The 20,360-nt window shown below is 47.6% G+C and overlaps 1 protein-coding gene across 3 annotated transcripts in view; it reads left to right on the top strand.

Moving 5' to 3' along the window:
- Window positions 1-20,360, top strand: part of ECE2 (endothelin converting enzyme 2) — a 275,238-nt gene that overhangs the window by 79,941 nt on the left and 174,937 nt on the right. Inside the window, exon 1 of one of the 3 annotated variants that reach the window (XM_069212965.1) lies at window positions 4,769-4,897. The exons of the other annotated variants lie outside the window; for them this stretch is intronic. Coding sequence (XP_069069066.1) covers window positions 4,889-4,897 — 9 coding nt within the window. The 5' untranslated portion in view covers window positions 4,769-4,888. Of the gene's footprint in view, window positions 1-4,768; window positions 4,898-20,360 lie in introns of those variants that run through there. 3 annotated transcript variants of the gene reach the window in all.

Genomic DNA, 20,360 nt, shown 5'->3' with positions numbered 1-20,360 from the left:
CTAGTGTCCGGTCCTTGCGCCTTCTCTTGCACTAATGGCAGAGGGTGCAGAGCCTAATGATGCCTAGTCCTTGGAGTCGCTGTCCCTGTGCCCTCTCTTGCACTAGTGGCAGGAGGTGCAGGGCCGAGGGATATCCATCTCTTGGTTACTAGTGCCTGGTACTTGTGCCTTCTCCAGCACTAATGGCAGAGGGTGCAGTACGCTTAACGTCTAGCCCTGGGTTACTCTGTACCTTGTGTCGCTGTGCTTTCTCCTGCACTAGTGACAGGAAATGCAGTGCCGAGGGTATTTATCTCTTGGTTACTAGTGTCTGGTCCATGTGCCTTCTCCTGCACTAATGGCAGAGGGTGCAGAGCTTAATGATTTCTAACCCTGGGAGTATGTACCTTGTGTCCTCGTGCTGTCTCTTGCACTGGTAACAGAAGGTACAGCGCCAAGGAATATTCAGCTCTTGGCTACTAGTGTCTGGCCCATGTGCCTTGTCTTGCACTAGTGACAGAGTGTGCAGTGTGCAGAATGTCTAGTCCTGGGAGTCTGTACCTTGTGTCCCCATGATCTCTCTTGCACTAGTGACAGGAGGTTCAGTGCCAATGGATATTCAGCTGTTGGCTACTAGTGTCTTGCCCTTTTTCCTTCTCTTGCAGAGATGTCTGCTGGGAGACTGTGAGTCCCTGTTGCTTTGCCCATCTGTCCTCACTTGCACTGGTGGCAGAGTGTGCAGGGCTGAGGGATGCCCTGCACTGCACACATGGACTCACTCTTGCACTGGTGCAGGTGGCTCACTAATGAGAGATGTCTGCTGGGAGACTGGGAGACCCTGTTGCTTTGTCCCTCTGCCCTCTCTTGCACTGGTGGCAGAGTGTGCAGGGCTGAGGGATGCCCTGCACTGCACACAGGGACTCACTCTTGCACTGGTGCAGGAGGCTCACTAATGAGAGATGTCTGCTGGGAGACTGTGAGTCCCTGTTGCTTTGCCCATCTGTCCTCTCTTGCACTGGTGGCAGAGTGTGCAGGGCTGAGGGATGCCCTGCATTGCACACAGGGACTCACTCTTGCACTGGTGCAGGAGGCTCACTAATGAGAGATGTCTGCTGGGAGACTGTGAGTCCCTGTTGCTTTGCCCATCTGTCCTCACTTGCACTGGTGGCAGAGTGTGCAGGGCTGAGAGATTCCCTGCACTGCACACAGGGACTCACTCTTGCACTGGTGCAGGAGGCTCACTAATGAGAGATGTCTGCTGGGAGACTGTGAGTCCCTGTTGCTTTGCCCATCTGTCCTCACTTGCACTGGTGGCAGAGTGTGCAGTGTTGAGGGATGCCCTGCATTGCACACAGGGACTCACTCTTGCACTGGTGCAAGAGGCTCACTAATGAGAGATGTCTGCTGGGAGACTGTGAGTCCCTGTTGCCTTGTCCCTCTGTCCTCACTTGCACTGGTGGCAGAGTGTGCAGTGTTGAGGGATGCCCTGCACTGCACACAGGGACTCACTCTTGCACTGGTGCAGGAGGCTCACTAATGAGAGATGTCTGCTGGGAGGCTGTGAGTCCCTGTTGCTTTGCCCATCTGTCCTCTCTTGCACTGGTGGCAGAGTGTGCAGGGCTGAGGGATGCCCTGCATTGCACACAGGGACTCACTCTTGCACTGGTGCAGGAGGCTCACTAATGAGAGATGTCTGCTGGGAGACTGTGAGTCCCTGTTGCTTTGCCCATCTGTCCTCACTTGCACTGGTGGCAGAGTGTGCAGGGCTGAGGGATTCCCTGCACTGCACACAGGGACTCACTCTTCCACTGGTGCAGGAGGCTCACTAATGAGAGATGTCTGCTGGGAGACTGTGAGTCCCTGTTGCTTTGTCCCTCTGTCCTCACTTGCACTGGTGGCAGAGTGTGCAGTGTTGAGGGATGCCCTGCACTGCACACAGGGACTCACTCTTGCACTGGTGCAGGAGGCTCACTAATGAGAGATGTCTGCTGGGAGACTGTGAGTCCCTGTTGCTTTGTCCCTCTGTCCTCACTTGCACTGGTGGCAGAGTGTGCAGTGTTGAGGGATGCCCTGCACTGCACACAGGGACTCAACTCTTGCACTGGTGCAGGAGGTTCACTAATTAGAGATGCCTGCTGGGAGACCCTGTTGCTTTGTCCCTCTGCCCTCTCTTGCACTGGTGCCAGGGTGTGCAGAGCTGATAGCGGTTAAACCTCCTTTAGGAGTCTCTGCACCCTGGTTGTTAGGGGGGACTGTACCTTGGGGCCCCTGCTCTCTCTTGCACTGATGGCAGCAGGTGCAGCGATGAGATAGCCAGGGAGGAGCTGCAACACGGAAACTAAATTGCCCTAACCCTACCCCGTATTTATCTTTAGTCCTGATTTGGGAGTCACTATGCCTAGGCCTATGCTGGGAGTCCCTGGGCTCTCTCATGCTCGGTGCCAGGGCCCCGCAGTGCAGAGGGATGGCTGGTCCCAAGCTGGGAGCCCCTGTGCCCTGGTCCCTGTGCTCTCTCTTCCGCTGGTGCCAGGCCCTGCAGTGCCGAGGGATGCCTGGTCCTAGGCTGGGAGCCTCCGTGCTCTCTCTTCCACTGGCGCCAGGCCCTGCAGTGCTGATGATGCCTGCACTGCACACAGCCGCTGGCTGTTGCACATGTGCCAGGCTCTGCAGTGCCGAGGAATGCCTGGTCCTAGGCTGGGAGCCCGTGTGCCAGGTCGCTGTGCCCTCTTCCGCTAGCGCCAGGCCCTGCAGTGCCGAGTGATGCCTGGTCCTAGGCTGGGAGCCCCTGTGCCCAGGTCCCTCTACTGGTGCCAGGCCTTGCAGTGCCGAGGGTTGGTAGGTCCTAGGCAAGTAGCCCCTGTGCCCAGGTCCCTCTGCCCTCTTCCACTGTCGCCAAGCCCTTCAGTGCCGAGGGATGGCTAGACCTAGGCTGGGAGCCCCTGTGCCGAGGTCCCTGTGCCCTCTTCCACTGGCGCTAGGCCCTGCAGTGCCGAGGGATGGCTAGTCCTAGGGTGGGAGCCCCTGTACCCAGGTCCCTATGCGCTCTACTGGCGTCAGGCCCTGCAGTGCCGAGGGATGGCTAGTCCTAGGCTGGGGGCCCCTGTTCCCAGATCCCTCTACCCTCTTCCACTTGCGCCAGGCCCTGCAGTGCCGAGGGGTGGCTAGTCCTAGGCTGGGAGCCCCTGTGCCCAGGTCCCTGTGCCCTCTTCCACTGGCGCTAGGCCCTACAGTGCCGAGGGATGGCTAGTCCTAGGCTGGGGGGCCCTGTTCCCAGGTACCTCTACCCTCTTCCACTGGCACCAGGCTCTGCAGTGCCGAGGGGTGGCTAGTCGTGGGCTGGGAGCCCCCTGCCCTCTCTCCACTGGCGCCAGGCCCTGCAGTGCCGAGGGATGGCTGGTCCTAGGCTGAGAGCCCCTATGCCCAGGTCCCTGTGACCTCTTCCACTGGCGCGAGGCCCTGCAGTGCCGAGGGGTGGCTAGTCCTAGGCTGGGAGCCCCTGTGCCCAGTTCCCTGTGCCCTCTTCCACTGGCGCTAGGCCCTGTAGTGCAGAGAGATGGCTAATCCTAGGGTGGCAGCCCCTGTACCCAGGTCCCTCTGCCCTCTACTGGCGTCAGGCCCCGCAGTGCCGAGGGATGGCTAGTCCTAGGCTGGGGGTCCCTGTTCCCAGGTCCCTCTGGCCTCTTCCACTGGCGCCAGGCCCTGCAGTGCCGAGGGATGGCTAGTCCTAGGGTGGGAGCCCCTGTACCCAGGTCCCTATGCGCTCTACTGGCGTCAGGCCCTGCAGTGCCGAGGGATGGCTAGTCCTAGGCTGGGGGCCCCTGTTCCCAGATCCCTCTACCCTCTTCCACTTGCGCCAGGCCCTGCAGTGCCGAGGGGTGGCTAGTCCTAGGCTGTGAGCCCCTGTGCCCAGGTCCCTGTGCCCTCTTCCACTGGCGCTAGGCCCTACAGTGCCGAGGGATGGCTAGTCATAGGCTGGGGGGCCCTGTTCCCAGGTACCTCTACCCTCTTCCACTGGCACCAGGCTCTGCAGTGCCGAGGGGTGGCTAGTCGTGGGCTGGGAGCCCCCTGCCCTCTCTCCACTGGCGCCAGGCCCTGCAGTGCCGAGGGATGGCTGGTCCTAGGCTGAGAGCCCCTATGCCCAGGTCCCTGTGACCTCTTCCACTGGCGCGAGGCCCTGCAGTGCCGAGGGGTGGCTAGTCCTAGGCTGGGAGCCCCTGTGCCCAGTTCCCTGTGCCCTCTTCCACTGGCGCTAGGCCCTGTAGTGCAGAGAGATGGCTAATCCTAGGGTGGCAGCCCCTGTACCCAGGTCCCTCTGCCCTCTACTGGCGTCAGGCCCCGCAGTGCCGAGGGATGGCTGGTCCTAGGCTGGGGGCCCCTGTTCCCAGGTCCCTCTGCCCTTTCCACTGGCGCCAGGCCATGCACTGCCGAGGGATGGCTAATCCTAGGGTGGCAGCCCCTGTACCCATGTCCCTCTGCCCACTACTGGCGTCAGGCCCTGCAGAGTCGAGGAATGGCTAATCCTAGGCTGGGGGCGCCTGTTCCCAGGTCCCTCTGCCCTCTTCCACTGGCGCCAGACCCTGCAGTGCCGACGGATGGCTAGTCCTGGGCTGGGAGACCCGTGCCCTCTCTCCACCGGCGCCAGGCCCTCCAGTGCCGATGATGCCTGCACTGCACACAGTGACTCACTCCTGGGACTGGAAGTGGGCAGAGTTTCCTCTCCGCCCGGGCTCCAGGAATCTCTTCCTCGAGTGTGCGCTGGGACTGGAAGTCCGCCCAGGAGCCGACCCTGGTACCGAGCACTGCTGCACTCAGCGAGCTGGTGTCCGGGGGGCCCTCCAGCCTGTATCGGGACAGAAGGCGCCAGCTTTACCTCCGATCCTTGGGGACGGGACCTGCCCTGTGAGGCCCGATGCAGAGGGTGAGTGCACCCGGTGCCTTAGGGGATCATTGAAAAGATGCGCTCACGAGACAGCGCATCCTTGTGCAGAGATCCGCGGGGAAGAAGGGGGGCAGTGAAGAGATTATTGTGTCAGAACCTCTCCTCACAGATAATAAAAGTAATGCATGGGTATTTTTGGTACTGTACGCATGCCAGAATGTCTTCCATCTCTCTTTTTCCTTTGATGATGTCGACTGTCGCCCCTTTGCTGGCGGGTTAGCTCAGGCCACGGCTCTCAGCATGAGCAACCGCTCATTAATGCTATGAACCCCTAAGTCAGCATGTTGTACCATTATTAACCCCCAACCAGTCAATAACACTTGTTATTGCAGGCAGTCACTTGACTCATGGGCCTTCACTGCAGGCGGCGTTGCGTCACCTACCTCACTGAAAGAACAGGGTCTGATTGGTTTCACCTGTCACGTGTTCTGTATGGTGTTCTGTGTCACAGCACAGAGTCTGAATAAAGATTTATAATTCAGAACACAGCACCTTCTTAGGTAGGGAAGCACATTAAAAGAATATTGTCTCTATGGAGACCCAAGTGTGAGAAGAACTTTGAAAGAGATGGCATCAATATATTGGGATTGTTTTTTTATAGAATATCTTCAATTAAGAGTTATGTGCAACAGAGGAAGGACTATCTGGAGCTGAGAATCCTAAAACAGAAACCTGACTGACCTGAGTATTACAGATTGTTCTGAAACAACTTCATCAATATAATGTTCTTCAACACAGATTTTAGTCTGTCTGAAGTCAGAACCAGATCAATATAGACCTGACTATTAGAACACTGTTGATGGAACATTGCAGATTTAGAAATCCTACTGACATATGATCTCTAATGTCGCATTCTGCACAACAGGTCAGAGGTTACCTAGAAATCACTGTAGAAACACATAGTTGGTGTAAAAAGCGCCGTATTAGAGCACCATTGACTTAGGGATCCGATGAACGAAATATTGTTGACATATCTAGAACCTCATAGGTGTAGGTCTCAGTGTAACAGAAGGTAGTTTATCAAGTGACCCTTTTAACCTAATATTGGTGTTCATCTAAATATCCGCATATTAGAACACCAATGACATAGGGATCGACATAGGGATCCGATGAATGGCATATTGTTGATATATCTAGAACCTCATAGGTGTAGGTCTCAGTGTAACAGAAGGTAGTTTATCGAATGACCCTTTTAACCTAATATTGGTGTTCATCTAAATATCCGCATATTAGAACACCATTGACATAGGGATCGACATAGGGATCCGATGAATGGCATATTGTTGATATATCTAGAACCTCATAGGTGTAGGTCTCAGTGTAACAGAAGGTAGTTTATCAAGTGACCCTTTTAACCTAATATTGGTGTTCATCTAAATATCCGCATATTAGAACACCATTGACATAGGGATCGACATAGGGATCCGATGAATGGCATATTGCTGATATATCTAGAACCTCATAGGTGTAGGTCTAAGTGTAATAGAAGGTAGTTTATATAACGATCTGTCTAACCTAACATTGGCGTTGATATAATAATCCGCATATTAGAATCATAGTTATATATATGTCTTGGTAGTAAAAGATCTCCATAGCAACAGATCAGCATAACAGAACATCAATGAGGGGTTATTGACCAATGCTCAGGATGTTAACAGTGGTAAATGCCCTCTAGGAGGGGATAATGCCCTATGGAGAAGTTATTAAACTCTTTCAATTAAATAATTTTGTGATAAACCTGTTTTAATCTGCTCCGACCAAAGCCATCGTGAGGTAAATTTAAATGTAGTGTCAAAGTGAGGAAAAAAATGATGGAATAGAATGGAATACACTTAGAGTAATAACTGGTGGTTAAGAGTAATTCAGTCATTCTAGTAATCTCTTTTGTGTTTATTAGACATGCATATATGTCTGCATTGAGGTGCTACATTTTAATTTGAAACTGTTCTTTATAATTGAGCAGCACACAGGTGTGGCCCTTTAGACCCATTCCAGATGATCATTTTAAGATAAAAATTAAGTCTATAGATATCTGCCGCTAGTGCATGTGTTGGTGTACAGCTTCGGTCTGTCTCAGGTGCACAGGACAGCACAGTGAGTCAGTCATGTACCGGTGCAGCTGATGCATAGGGTAGCCTGTATAGATCTGGTCTAGCATGCATGCAACGGATGTCCATGGTGATGTTGAGACCTGGTCCTATGTAGCTTTCTTCTTCGCTGCCAAGAAGATTTGTTAATCTGGTATTGTAAATGGGGAAGTAATGCACAGGGCAGGATATAGATAATTATTGTTGATGTATAGGCATGCACAGAAACATGGCTCTGTCTACCTGTCACTGACTCATAGAAGAGTGTAAGGATGTGCTTGTGTGTATCATATACTGAGTAACAGGCAGAATATAGATCAGATCTTGCCCGGCCTTCCCTGATGCCCATAACAACATACACATCCAGTAGTATATATAACACTTGTTACTGCTGGCAGTCACATGACTTGTGGGCCTTCGCCGCAGGCGGTGCTGCTTGGGAGGACCAGAATACAGATTTGCTTTACCTGATTTGATTTACCTGTCACCAGCCTGGGTAGCAATGTACAGATCCAGTTCTCTATACTTGCTATGAATGTAGATGGGTGCACACAAATGTAGTTGTCCTTACTGCCAGTGCTTAAAGTGTAAAACAACAAGTGCCAGGGCCCTTGTTAGGGGGGCACCACAGTTTCCACCACCTATTGCCACTGCCAACACTGCTAAAGACAGACCTTACACAACAACTAACCATCACACTGGTACAAGTGTGACAATTCAAACTTCTCTGAGGGTTCAAAGTGTATATTGAACTAATAAACAACTGTTGTTCTGCTTAAATCTAAATTACACAAACAGCGCCACCATGTGGCTGTTGTCATAAGTGCCAGTGAAAGTGCTGGTGCCGAGCACTGGAAACCATCGGCTCAAATTAAGCATTACTTACTTCACAGTACACAGCACATAGTTGTGATCATGTACTCGTGTGACTGATGCATAGATCAGTAAGCACTTCTTATCCTGGGTACCTGCAGTTATTGCTTGGAGCGGTAAAGCAAACAATACCAATGTACCTGTTTCTGAGAATAGGGCACAGTATACAGTCCTATATGTCAATGGGAGGATACAAATCTGGTGCATAGGACAGAATAGAAATTAAGCCCTATAAACCTATTACTATTGTAAGAGACATTATAAACTTGTGGCTGCAAATACAAATGTCTGGTAAGTAGGGAGTAGACTTGTAACTGCCTCTATGCTTGCCACTAATGTTCAATACGCGGCGTAGACCTAGACTTGTATATGAGGTGTGTGTGTGGAAATCACTCATTCCATCATTAACTTCTCTTATTCTCAAAATAGCTATTACATGCCATATCTTCAGAGATATCCTCAAAGGTGATGTCACATATGAGGTCATGAGCAGTGCATTGCGGAATCCAGGCTGCACAGGTCCTTTAGCTGATGAACTGAGTGCCTCATGTTGTGCTACACTGCAACCGTTGTATGTCCCCAGATAAATCCCCTATAGGTATTTGTTGGGTTTTGATAACAATGTAGTGTGGCATATCCACTGGCCAAACCTTAACTTTCCTTAACCCATATTTTTTTAATGACACACTATCAGATTGCAAGTGCCTCAGTTTCTCTGAAAGATCCTCCAAGCAAGGACTGATTCATGACTGCTGGACAAGTCTGCCACACGAGGACTCAAAACGGCTCTTGACATAGTTGAGTGGGCCAATCCACCAAGCAGCATGCATGGCCCATAGGTTGCTGTAGACTCTCAGGGTAGGGCTTGCAGATATTCACAGGGGTGCTTACCTATTACCGGGGTGAAATACAAAATGCGGTGCGTGCCACTAGCTCATACTTCCAACTTTGACTTCCTTCTGGCCGAGGAGCCTTCATTAATGTCTTGTCTGTGGTTCGCACTCTGACATGTTGCACCGGTCCTTCCACAATGCATTATGGGAGGTGAAGGTCACTGTATTAACAGTTAAGATGGTTTTTCAGTTCACTTTTCTTACAGTTCAGTTATTTTAATAGTCAGTGGTTGCTCATACTCCTTACCCCTCCCCTTATAATAGTATATTCCGGTACATAATTGCGTGCAGGGGATTTCAGTCCAGTTTGTTGAGGTGTGCGCCGGATTTCACCAGGAAGTTTTAAATACTCAAAGACTCTCTCTCGCTCTGTTCTAAAGTCATAAAAAATTATAGTTATTTTACAAAAATGTGTTTTCTCTCAGTATTCCTCCCAATCCACATTCCTCTCCCTCTCCACTGCCCCTTAGCTCCCTCTTGTGCACCCTGCTTGTCGGATAATGTATTTCAACATTATGTGCTTGCCCGATTGTTTGGAAATCTGAAGCTCACTCCTCCCAGACTTACTCACCAAGCTATGCCCTTGCACAGAAAGAAGTCTATTTCTTCTTGTGAAGATGCACTGTCTGTAGCATGAATAGATATGCTCCTAAGTCAGGTGAATTTCTCAGCTTCAATGAGTGAATAGTCTTGGTGTTTAATTGGTGAGTTAGAGGGCTGTTATGAAGCACTTATGCATCTTCTGGATGGTAGGATGTCACTGACATCTTCTCATTCCATATTCGAATCTAAGACATCCGCTAGAAACAGGGCAATTTCCGTCAGACCCGTCCAGTGAACTGGCCATTCTCCTTTCCACAGTGGTTGCCAGTTCAGACCATCAAACATGAGCTGCTGATGCCATGACCTATTGCCACATTTACCAGACCAACCTGGCAGACGGAGACGACTGTCATATAAAAGTGGCAAGCATGGATTTCAGAAGCAGGCAATAGTAACAATATATGCCAGACTTCTCCGACAAACATGAATTACTGTCACAAGTGCCACAGTATGTTTGTCAAGAAAGAAACACATGATCAATATAGTCATTACAAATCTATCTATCTTTCCTTCCATCCATCCATTCATCCATCTATCTGTCTGTCTGGTGGTCTATCAATGTGTGTCCTGAAATCTATTCCTTTCGCATGGATTGATTCACAGGTCCATCCAACAAATATTATTTGGTGATAAACAACAACAGGGAATTCAGGGGCTGAAGCAGTACTTGCTTTGAGCCAGAGCTTTGTGAGTGGGGCCCACCGGCACTTATTTTTGGGGACCAGCACTTATTTTTTCTCAAAAGACTTTGATCCAGGAGGGGAGAAAACAAAAAAGGCAGAAAGGCGTCACGAAGGAAGATAGAAAAACAGTGACAAGGAGAGAAAACAGGGATGGTAGAGAACCTGTAAAAGTGAGACAGGAGTCAGGGAGTGTCTAGAGGTGGATGGAAGAGACCTGAGGTTGAATCAAGGTTACCTACCTTGGTATGCGGCACACTGACCTTCCGTAGCTCCGGCTGCGGGCTTCTTAGCAAAACTTTGGTTTCTGGCACTTATTCTTTGACAAATTAAGCTCAGGGCTGACAAGAATAAAATACTTGTGTAATTTATTCCCACACCTTCAGTAAAACAAAATACAGAGGGTTCAGGAGTGAACGCTAGATGATTATAAAAGTGTATAAGCCAGATAAATGGGACTTTGCAAAAAAACAAGACATTTAGGCCCAGGTTTATGTACCTCTCCCACAATGCAGTGCAGCACCCCAGGTTGTTGGGCTGCTTTGAATGATAGGGGAGAGCAGTAAATTGACAATTATACAGAGATATGTTGCTCTCCTCCTCTCCCCTAGTGCTGGTGCAAAATCAGACAGCCAAGTGCCACGGGCACGCCTGTGTATCTTGGTGCAACGGTGTTTACGTGAGTCTAGCATAGATTGTGCCCTGGAAGGGTCCCCTTCCAGTACAAAATACTTTGCTTAGACTAACTTCAAATCTGTTCCTACTTTGTAATGTGCTGTACAGTGTAGCGCACATGCAAAGTTAGAAATGTTAGGAGAAACAAAAGCATTTCTCCTTTTAACACCTGCTTTCAAGTGGCAGTAATTGTAACGCAAAACTCTGTCTTCAATTGTTAATAGATAGAGTTTGCTTAAAAAATATTAGTGGTTACACAGGACAACTGATGTACCTCCCATGGAACACCCCCTTGTATAGAGTGTTACTTTTCCTTAAAACCAACACAAATACCAATTTACGTTGGGTGGAAAATCCTGAAAAGGATTGTGAAACTGTAAACTTTGCACTTGTATAGCACACTACTCACCCATTAGGGTCTCAAAGCGCTATACACATACCACTGTAGAACCCCTCCTGGCTTTTCCCTGTGAGGTGCCCACTCCTGGGAAACCCCCAGGGTGAAGCCATACATCCAAGCACTGTTGTGGAGATTAAGCAAGCTTTTGCCCAGAGTTACAGAGTGGGACCCATTAATTAGATTAGGCACTGAGACGAGAATTATCTGGTCCAAGGGATTTGAGCCCAAAACTTGCCGAGGCAGGAATTGAGCCCTGGTCCCAGGCCAGATCTCTGCACCAGGGTCTGCTGCTCTAACCATTGTGCCACACTAATCCACTGTGTAAGGCACACCTGACACAAAACATGTGTGTACCTGGCCTTCATAGTTCCTTTCTTATGTACGTTTGAGGTACTTTTAATAGCCTGACCCTAATGTTTAAGTGGTATCAGTTTTAACTTAGCAGTTAAAAATAACTGCTTTCCCCTTGCATCGGAAAAAATCTTGTATAATGCACACTAAACATAGAGTGGCCTTTAAGGTTTTTTTTTTTTAGTTTATGGGAAGATCTGTGCAGAGCCAAAACTGTATTCTAGCAACTGATGGGACAGCATTCGTTGCTACCAGCTGTATAAACAAAGCTGCACTGATAAAGACTTCCCCCCTGGCCAGTGCTAAAGACTCTTTAGGAGCAGGGCTCAGTAAACAAAACAAGCCCTTGCAATGCAATGGGTCTCGCGTTTGCTCGAGTTAGAGCTATTGGCGCTGTAAAATTCTAACTGGACTTTTCTTTAAAGAGAGATAACCTATATCACTCCTGAAAGCGTCCTCATTCCGATCCCCTTGGAGATTATTAGATGGGCCATCCAGTGAAAAGAATTAGACTTGTTCAAATAACTGCATAGATAAATATGCAAGCTCCACTTTCCATTCCATTTGACTTTTCCCTCAAAATCCAGTTATGATAGAACCTAGAGGAATTTTCTGTAGGAGTCACTAAATTCTGTACTCTTGTTGGTCATGGATAAATATCTGCTCACCCCTGTTTTTGAGGATTCAGTCCGCTCTGGAATGTCTGGCACTCATCCCTCTGGCCATGTAATGATCTCTGTGGGCCAAGGATCACACAGCCGCTCCATGTCCACTTACTGTCAGATATGCTGACGCTGTTCATTAGTACAGAAGGATGAAAACTGTGCCAGAAGCCTGGAAAGCAGCAAATATCAAATCATTACTGAAGAACCTCTCATGAGTAATTTTTCTGGCAAATTGCTCGAGAAACTAGTCTTTGCAAAGCTGCAAAATTCATGGAAGAAAATGGGCTTTTGTGTCTTTTTGTGGTGGTTTCCATGCAGGAAGAAGCAACAAACTGACCGTGATGAGGAGGGTGGATGACAGCAGTGTTGAGACACTTTATCTGTTAGATCTGTCAGCAGACTTTGACACATTCAACCATGCTATCCTTACCACGAGAACGGCCAAGGCTGTCGACGGAGTTTGTGTTTTGAGCTGTCTGAAAACATTTTGGAGATTAGAAAACCACTGGTCACTTTACTGTAAATTTTCTCCCAAGGTTAGAGAGCTTCGATAAGAAAGCTTTTGTTTGCAGGTGGGGTCCACCGTCACTTATTTTTGGGGACTGACACTTATTTTTCCTCCACAAACTTTGATCCAAAGCAAGAGAGAGAAAAACACAGTAGAGGAAGAGAAATCTAAAACAAAAGTGACAGAGGGAGAAAACAGGAACCTGCGAGGGTGAGTTAAAGAGTCAGGAAGTGTCTGGTGGTGGATTAAAGAGGCATGAAGTGGAATCAAGACTAGGCAGACTTGGGATTGCCATCTCAATCTTGTCCAGCTTCTGAGCAACAACTTGGGTGTTGACACTCATTATTTTGCAAATTAAGCACTCCTCCTAATCTATATGTTCCCCTCTGTAAGTCTGTTATGGGCTAAGATTCTCCACCAAGTAGGGCCCTCTTTTAAATGTTATAAATGCAGAGTGGGGGGTCGAAGTGATCATTGCTGCACCTTTATATTTAGTTACATATGAATTGGTAATGCTGATGGTTTATGGGTCTTGAGGACCAACCCCGAGGCCTCAGATAAACCTCTTTTAAATGTGTACAAATGATACACAGTGAATCTTTGAGTTTCCACAACATTCTAAATCTTCCTTGACCGACAATCTCTTCCTTAGCTCCTTTCATCCTCCCAAAACGGAACACTTTGGAACTCCTCCAGATGCTTCCAACTGGACCAACAACCTCTGACCCCACATCATGAGCTTTCTTCCCACATCGCTCAAACCTGTCTCCAACCTGGGTATTTACATCTGTAGCATCTTCGTGGACACCCAGATGGCCAACACATCATGTGTGTGCTTCCTGCAGCTAAAAACTCTCGGTAATGTCCTGCCCTTCGTTTAGACGAACCTTCATGTGCCAGTCGTTAATGCTTTCATCCAGTCCCAGCAGGACTACGGCAATCCCATCTCCCTGTAGAGATTTCACATCAGCTTCAAATAGTGCAGAACTCTCCAGTTCAGCAGACACCTGCCTATCAAGGCGTGACCGTGTGATCCCAATCTTTCAGCCACTTCATTGGCTGCCCGTCTGCAGCAGGTATTCTCCAAGGTCTAGACAAGTGGTCTTCAAACTTTTTAATGCCGCCCCCCCAGTGAAAAAAAATTATTTGGGCCCTGCCTCAGATTTTTTCACAATTCTATTACATGAAAATTTTAAATATGTCTAGACTTATTTAGCCATAGCAGTTACGTTCTGTTACTGTTTTAAAAATGCAACCAAGTACATGATGTCAAACATACTATTCTGGTCAGGCAGGCCTTGCGTAAAAGTATTCACAGTGTGATTATTAGAAGTTGGGATGGGGTGGGAATTTTGAAGCGTATTTGGAGTACGTTTCCTTTTAATACATACTCCCAGCTTGAATATAAATTGTAATTGTAATAGTATTTATATAGCGCTTACTACCCCAGACGATGCTCCAAAGCGCTTTTCGGCGAGTAGCATGCTACTCCGGAACCCAAGAGGAATTAGTGGTGAATTAGTATAGGGAAATATGAGTTCAGTTTTAGTATTTTTAATGAGTTAATTTGAGCAGAGGATATGTGAGTTTATTAGTTGGATTGACTAGAGCATGGATACTCAAAGTACGGCCCGCAGGCCTCATGCAGCCCCTCTGACCTTTACATGCGGCCCCTGGGGCAACAGGAGCACTGGCCAGCTGTTTGCTCGACTCCGCACTAACAATAAAAATATTAAATAGACACACAATCATTTATTTCAAACTTATTTGGTGTTAAAGAAAATAAGTAACTAGGGACTCCTGCACTTAACTTTAGAAACGCCTTCATTTTTAAAGACCTCTGGCAGCACAAGTGTAAAACTAAGACAGTCTCTTCAAAATTAAAAAAGTGTATTTAGTTAACATTCAGAAATGTTTTGCCTTAGTACAGTTTATTTTATAAGTGCATTGGTATGTATTCATTTAAAAGTGATAGTTTTCATACAAAAATTTGGCAACATAAATTCTTTCCTCTACCCTGAGAACACCATCAATAGTAAATTAAAGAGGCAAGCCACTTGGTATGTGCATTTTATGGGTGGCCTGGGTTCCTATCATACATTAACAACATTATAGTTTAATAAATCAAACATAGAAGCAGTTTTTGTGCAGCGCACACTACAAATCATGTATTTCGAGGTCATCTTAAATGTGATAATCTAGAAAAAGGAGGTAAAGTGAGACTAAACAATTGCCTAGGATCACACAATTTGGAAAAGTGGGTAAGCTGGGATTAATTCCAGGTTTTGTGGTTTCCCATTGTTTTTTTCAGCCACTAGATGTATATCATTTGCTTCTTTTTACACCTACCTTGCCACCAACTTCCCCCAGCTACCCCACCCGACCGCCACTGCCCTGACATCAATTCGGCCCCCAGGCACGTCACAGACCAAACTTTTTGGCCCCTGGGAAAATGTTTGCGAGTACCCATGGACTAGAGTAATGGAGGGTGACAAAACATGCTAGTGATGGCCAATGACAGAGCGGTTTCTGCTGCTCATTTCTTTCTGTTGAAAACAAAGCCTTGTTATTGGCATAAAGCTTCTCTTGGCCAAAGATTGGCGCCTCCCAAGGATCATTTGAGGACACCCTAGAGAGGCCCATCCCCCAGTTTGAAGAGCCCTGGTCTAGACCATCAACCACAGGGCTGTTTACTTTAAAGCTTCAGATGTTTTGGCAGCCATATTGAAATGGTATAGAGCTAGACTGTTCTTTCTCTGCGCCTACCAGGCAATGCTTCACGGCACGAAGTCCTCACACGTAGGACATGGAGAACGAGTTTTTTGTGTGGGAATTAGTAGTGTAAGAATTCCCTTGCCAGTGGCTTAACAAAGGCCCCGGCAGCCCTCACGGTGGTGGTTTGGGGGAGAGGGGGAGCTCCCGGGGGTACCCTAAGTACTGTACCCACAACAGCTGCAGCCCAACTTCCGTTCATACCGCTGAAATCATGTTGTCACCCCCAGCCACGTGTGTCTAGCGTTGGTCCATGATTGGCGTATCCCTGACACATTTCAGGATATCTTTAGATGCAAGAAAATGGAGCGAGATTACATGATCAGTGGTTGTTATGAAAATGTGACGTGGCCTCAGCCCTCCATGACCTATGTTGGACCCCCTGACGAAAGCAGTCCACTTCTGTCCACAACGTATGAGCAGCAGTGATGCTCGAGGGATTCAGAGGTGCCAAGCACCTTATGCCCTTGGCTGGTACAATCGTCATGCCTTTCTGCACAGGGATTTGGGGGTAAACAGCCATCTGTGCCCAATTCTGATTGACTTGCTAGAACCCCGGGATTTTACAGCACTAGACATCTTAAGGATATGAGGGGGCTGTGGTCACTGATACATTTTATGGCCCCATTTTGGGGCATATGGATGTAATTCATTTTAGAAATGACATATGTACAGGAACGTACTGCTATCCAGATATTTATCTGGCTACATACCCTCCAGGAACCCCCGGTGGTTGACTCAATATAACTAACTTCTCTGAGCAGTGGCGTAACAAAAGCCCCCGTAGCCCCCCTCGCTGTGGAGCCCCCCTCCGCGAGATGCGGGTGTGGAGGCCGAGCTCCAAGGCACCCCTCAGCAAAACTGTGAGGTAGTGGGCGGGAGAGGAGGGGACCATCTCAATGTACTTTGCAGTGGGCCCCCCTCAAGTTTTGTTACGCCACTGTCTCTGAGACCACCGCATGTCACCCGATATGCTCCTTATGACAACATCGCGTGGCATGTGCCGGCGGCCAGTGCAGTAATATGTGCTTTCACTAATACGAGAGAAGGCTGTTGGTTCCCAGTGTCACCACCGTGAGCAAGCTATGCCCCCTCTGTAAGCAGTGCTTAATTAGCGCTTGTTGTTTCCGGTGCGGAGCACCGGCACTTTTTTTTGAAGGCCGGCGCTTAGTTTTCTCCCTCAAGCATTTACTGTGAGCAAAAGACACCTGAGAAAGACGGAGGAAGAGAAAAACGAAAAAGACTCAGAAAGGGGAAAAGCAGGAAGCAGGTGCAAGAGGGAGCTGAAGGGGCAGGGAGTGGCTGTAAATGCATTGAAGAGGCCACAGGTTGCTTCGGGATTAAGCTGCCTCAATATTATTTGCTCGCACTTTTAATTGCAGAAGCCGCGTGTTTAAGAGGAGAGCTTTGAGCACCGGCACCTTTTTATTGACAAGTTAAGCACTAGCTGTAAGTAATAATGGACCGATCCTCCCACCCATCACTCTCTCCCATCCTCCTGGAAACAACAAAATACAATTTTAGGTGGTTAAAAAAACACTTGTGTTTATCCCGCCTCTACCAAGGATTTGCAGGGGCATCTGCCAGTCATGCTAGAGAAAAAAGCGCCATGAAACACTTTGGGTGGTCGTGCGCGCCCACAAAAAATACAATAAAAAATAAACCAAACGAAACCTACCGAAGTGCAAAATGTGTATTTTGGGCCTAAGAAGCTTCTCGGCCTGTTTTACTGCCCGTTACATGCACATACGTCAAACGTTCCACATGAACAGATTCCTGTACTGGCATAAGAGAAGAGAGGTGCAAAGGGAACTTGGAAACTTCTCTCTCTGCTTTCCCAGGCATAGTAGTAAAAGCATGATTTCTGTGTTGAGGAGTTGGATCGGCGCCATAGCTGCTCGATACGAATACGAGTGTTTAGTTGTCGACTAACATGCTGAGTTTTGCCCATAGGCAACTCCTTTGTATCCTGAGAGGTTAGAAGATTGGGGTGCGTCCTTGAGGGGTTCTCTCTCTCTTTCCTCCACTCACCTCCCCTCTCCCGGCCCTCCTGGCCCCTAGATAGCGCACACACCCTGGCACAGCCTGGCTCCAGCTCAGCTAAGAAGCAGCCTCTTGCCTCCACCGAAGGCCAGCTGGAGGTTACCCTGGCAACCAACGCGTTCCCACAGAAGTGGTCCAAGGCCTTTGGGAAGCAGCACCTGTGAGAGGGTTGCCATGGCAACAGGCACAGCCTTAACCCCAGCCTTGAGAGATGAGCAGCGATGTGTGGGCAAACAGTGCCCCCTCAGAAGAAGAGGGCCTCGCCCGCACGTGTGGAGGAGCGGTGGGGGCAGGGAGGGGCCCGTGTGCCAACATCGGATGCTTTATTATTCCACCTGTAGTGGAAGATTTTTAGGAAGGGGTCAAGGGAGTAGCCAGGAAAATATAAAATACCCCCCCCCTCTACTTTGAGTCCTATGTCATTAAATAAAAGAGCGAAATGGGCGATCTCAAATTTTCCTATGAATTCCAGTGAGAATTGTTCACCCAATCAATCAACCAATCAATCAAACAGGATTTATAGAGCGTGGCTAATCACCTGCCAGGGTGTCCAGGAAATTTTTCAAATAATTGTTAATAATAATGCATTTTATAGCATGGTTTCAAAGGAATCTAGTGAAAAATGCATTTGGCTGAATTCACTTGTTTCATTTAATTCTTTGTCTATTTTTTCGTTTTAGTCTTTTTTTCAGTGTGCCCTTCTTTCTATCCTTTTTCCTTCCTGCGTTCTATTGTTCTTACTTTTCTTTTTTCCATTCTCCTTTCATTCTTCTTTCCATCTGTCCATCCTTTTTTGTACCATCACTCATTCTTTCTACCTTTCTGTCTTTTTTAATATTCTTGTTTCATTTTTTCTATCCTTCTTTTTCAGTTGTCCAATCCTTTTCTTGTTCCTTCCTTTTTTATAATCTTCTTGTACTTTCTTCTCCATTCATTCTATCATTTTTTCGTTTTCTATATCCTCCATTTGTTGTTTCTCTTCTTTCCTTCCATCACTCTTCCCCAATCTCCCATTTCTTCTTTCCATTATTTCAATCTATTTTCCTGCTCTCTATGTTTCTTTCCCTCGTTCCAGTTTTCATTTTAATTGTTTGTTTCTTTCATCTTTTCGTCTTGCTGTCGTTCTTTTCATGCTTCATTTTACTTATTTCCTTCTATCTTTGTTCCTTCCTTTTCTTTTTATTCTTTTTCTTATTTCTGTGTTTCTTTTGTGCCGTTTTCCATCCTGATTTCTTTTTCCTTTCCATCTTTTTCCCATTTACATTCTGTTCTACTTCCTTTTTTCGTGGTCTCTCACGCCATTTGCCCCATTTATTTTCTCTTTACAAATTAAACAATTTCTCTTTCTGTCTGTCACCTTTTGGCTTCTTTGGCACCTGGCCCTAATCCCATAGCTTTTTCATGATAATTATTCTTGCCAGACAGGGGGTACAAGTTTGGAAGGGCCTTAAAACAAGTATTTGTTTTCCAGTGGCACCCCCTCTTAAGCTGATAAAGCGGGTGCTTCACTACGCCCTTGGAAGGGGTCGATAATTCCTTCCCACCAATGACATATTAGGGATGTCACTGTATGCATGCAGTGGAGCGCTGCTAAGCCACGCCCTACATAACAAGAACTCCATGGTGACCAGGCCACGTTGCATGCAGCGCGTCTGTTGGATTATTTGGTCCAGCGCCAGAAACGACTTTTGATCAAAACAATATATCTATAATAGTCTCACGCATGGGGTTTTTCAGCCTTCCCCCTTTACCCATTGGTCTATTGTAATGTCATTCACATTTTCTTCCATCCACTGCAGCACACAGTTTGGGGCAGTGGGTCCGCCCTCATCAGCTATTGGCTAACGTCCCTGTGAGTGATGGCATTCTGGCCTTCCACAAGCAGCACGTCCACACAAAGTGGTTCCCTTCACTGGAAAGAGTTGCTATGGAAAATCATACTTTTTGAAGCCAAATGTTTTTTAGATTCTAGCCAATGTCTATATATTATATTGGCAGGGACTGGCAGCTCATCAAAAATACAATTTTACCCAAACCATTACAAAACAAAACAAACATTGACAAAGTCAAATGAGTGGCAGCTATTAAAGACTTTCAGCTAAATGAGAACTATTATGCACTGAATTTACCACAGTGCATCTGGGCAAAGTGTGTGCTGGTAAGCCACGCATTGTACTGCCATCCCCTTTTGTGATTGGCTTCTCGCTGAGATATTGGGATGCCGAGCTCTGTGATGCACATGTGCCTTAGGAGCGATACAGAAATCTAACAAGATTCTGAGCCACATCTCTGAGCCACATCTCCAGCATCTCAAATTTAACTTATTAATCTCTACTAAAGAAAGGCAAACCTCCTTAACAGTTGTTTAGAAACACACACATTGGCTTCACCAACAATGGTGAATACTAAATACTTTCAACTAAAGTGAGTGTTTTCATGCACTGCAATTGCCACAATTCATCTGGGTAAGTTTGTGCTGGTATGCCAGGGAGTGTATTCCCATCCCCTCTTGGCAGTAGTCAACTGGCCAATGGACTTTCTAGTGCCTGCTGAAGGTTTCACCAACCAGTGGGTCCCGCTGGAAAATCACAACTGCAACCCGTGTGTTTCAAGATCCAGGCCTTGAGCCCCTTACCACCTATGATGCACTAAGGGTAAACTGGCATCATAGCCACCCCCTCCACCCCCTCTGTGAGCCTATTGATTTACTTTAAATACAGTGCTTCATTTATGCTTGTTGTTCCCAGTGCGGGGCACCAGCACTTATTTTTGAGGGCCGCCACTTATTTTTCTGCCTCAAGCATTTACTGCGAACAAAAGACTCCTATGGGAAATACAGAGGAAGAGTAAAATGAAAAAGCGTCACAAAAGGAGAAAGCAGAAAGCTGCAAG

This window comes from Pleurodeles waltl, chromosome 11, assembly GCF_031143425.1.
Source record: "Pleurodeles waltl isolate 20211129_DDA chromosome 11, aPleWal1.hap1.20221129, whole genome shotgun sequence".
In the NCBI taxonomy this organism is placed as follows: Eukaryota; Metazoa; Chordata; class Amphibia; order Caudata; family Salamandridae; genus Pleurodeles; species Pleurodeles waltl.
Note: the sequence above shows the minus strand (reverse complement) of the source record. Positions and strands in the feature narration are given on the sequence as shown.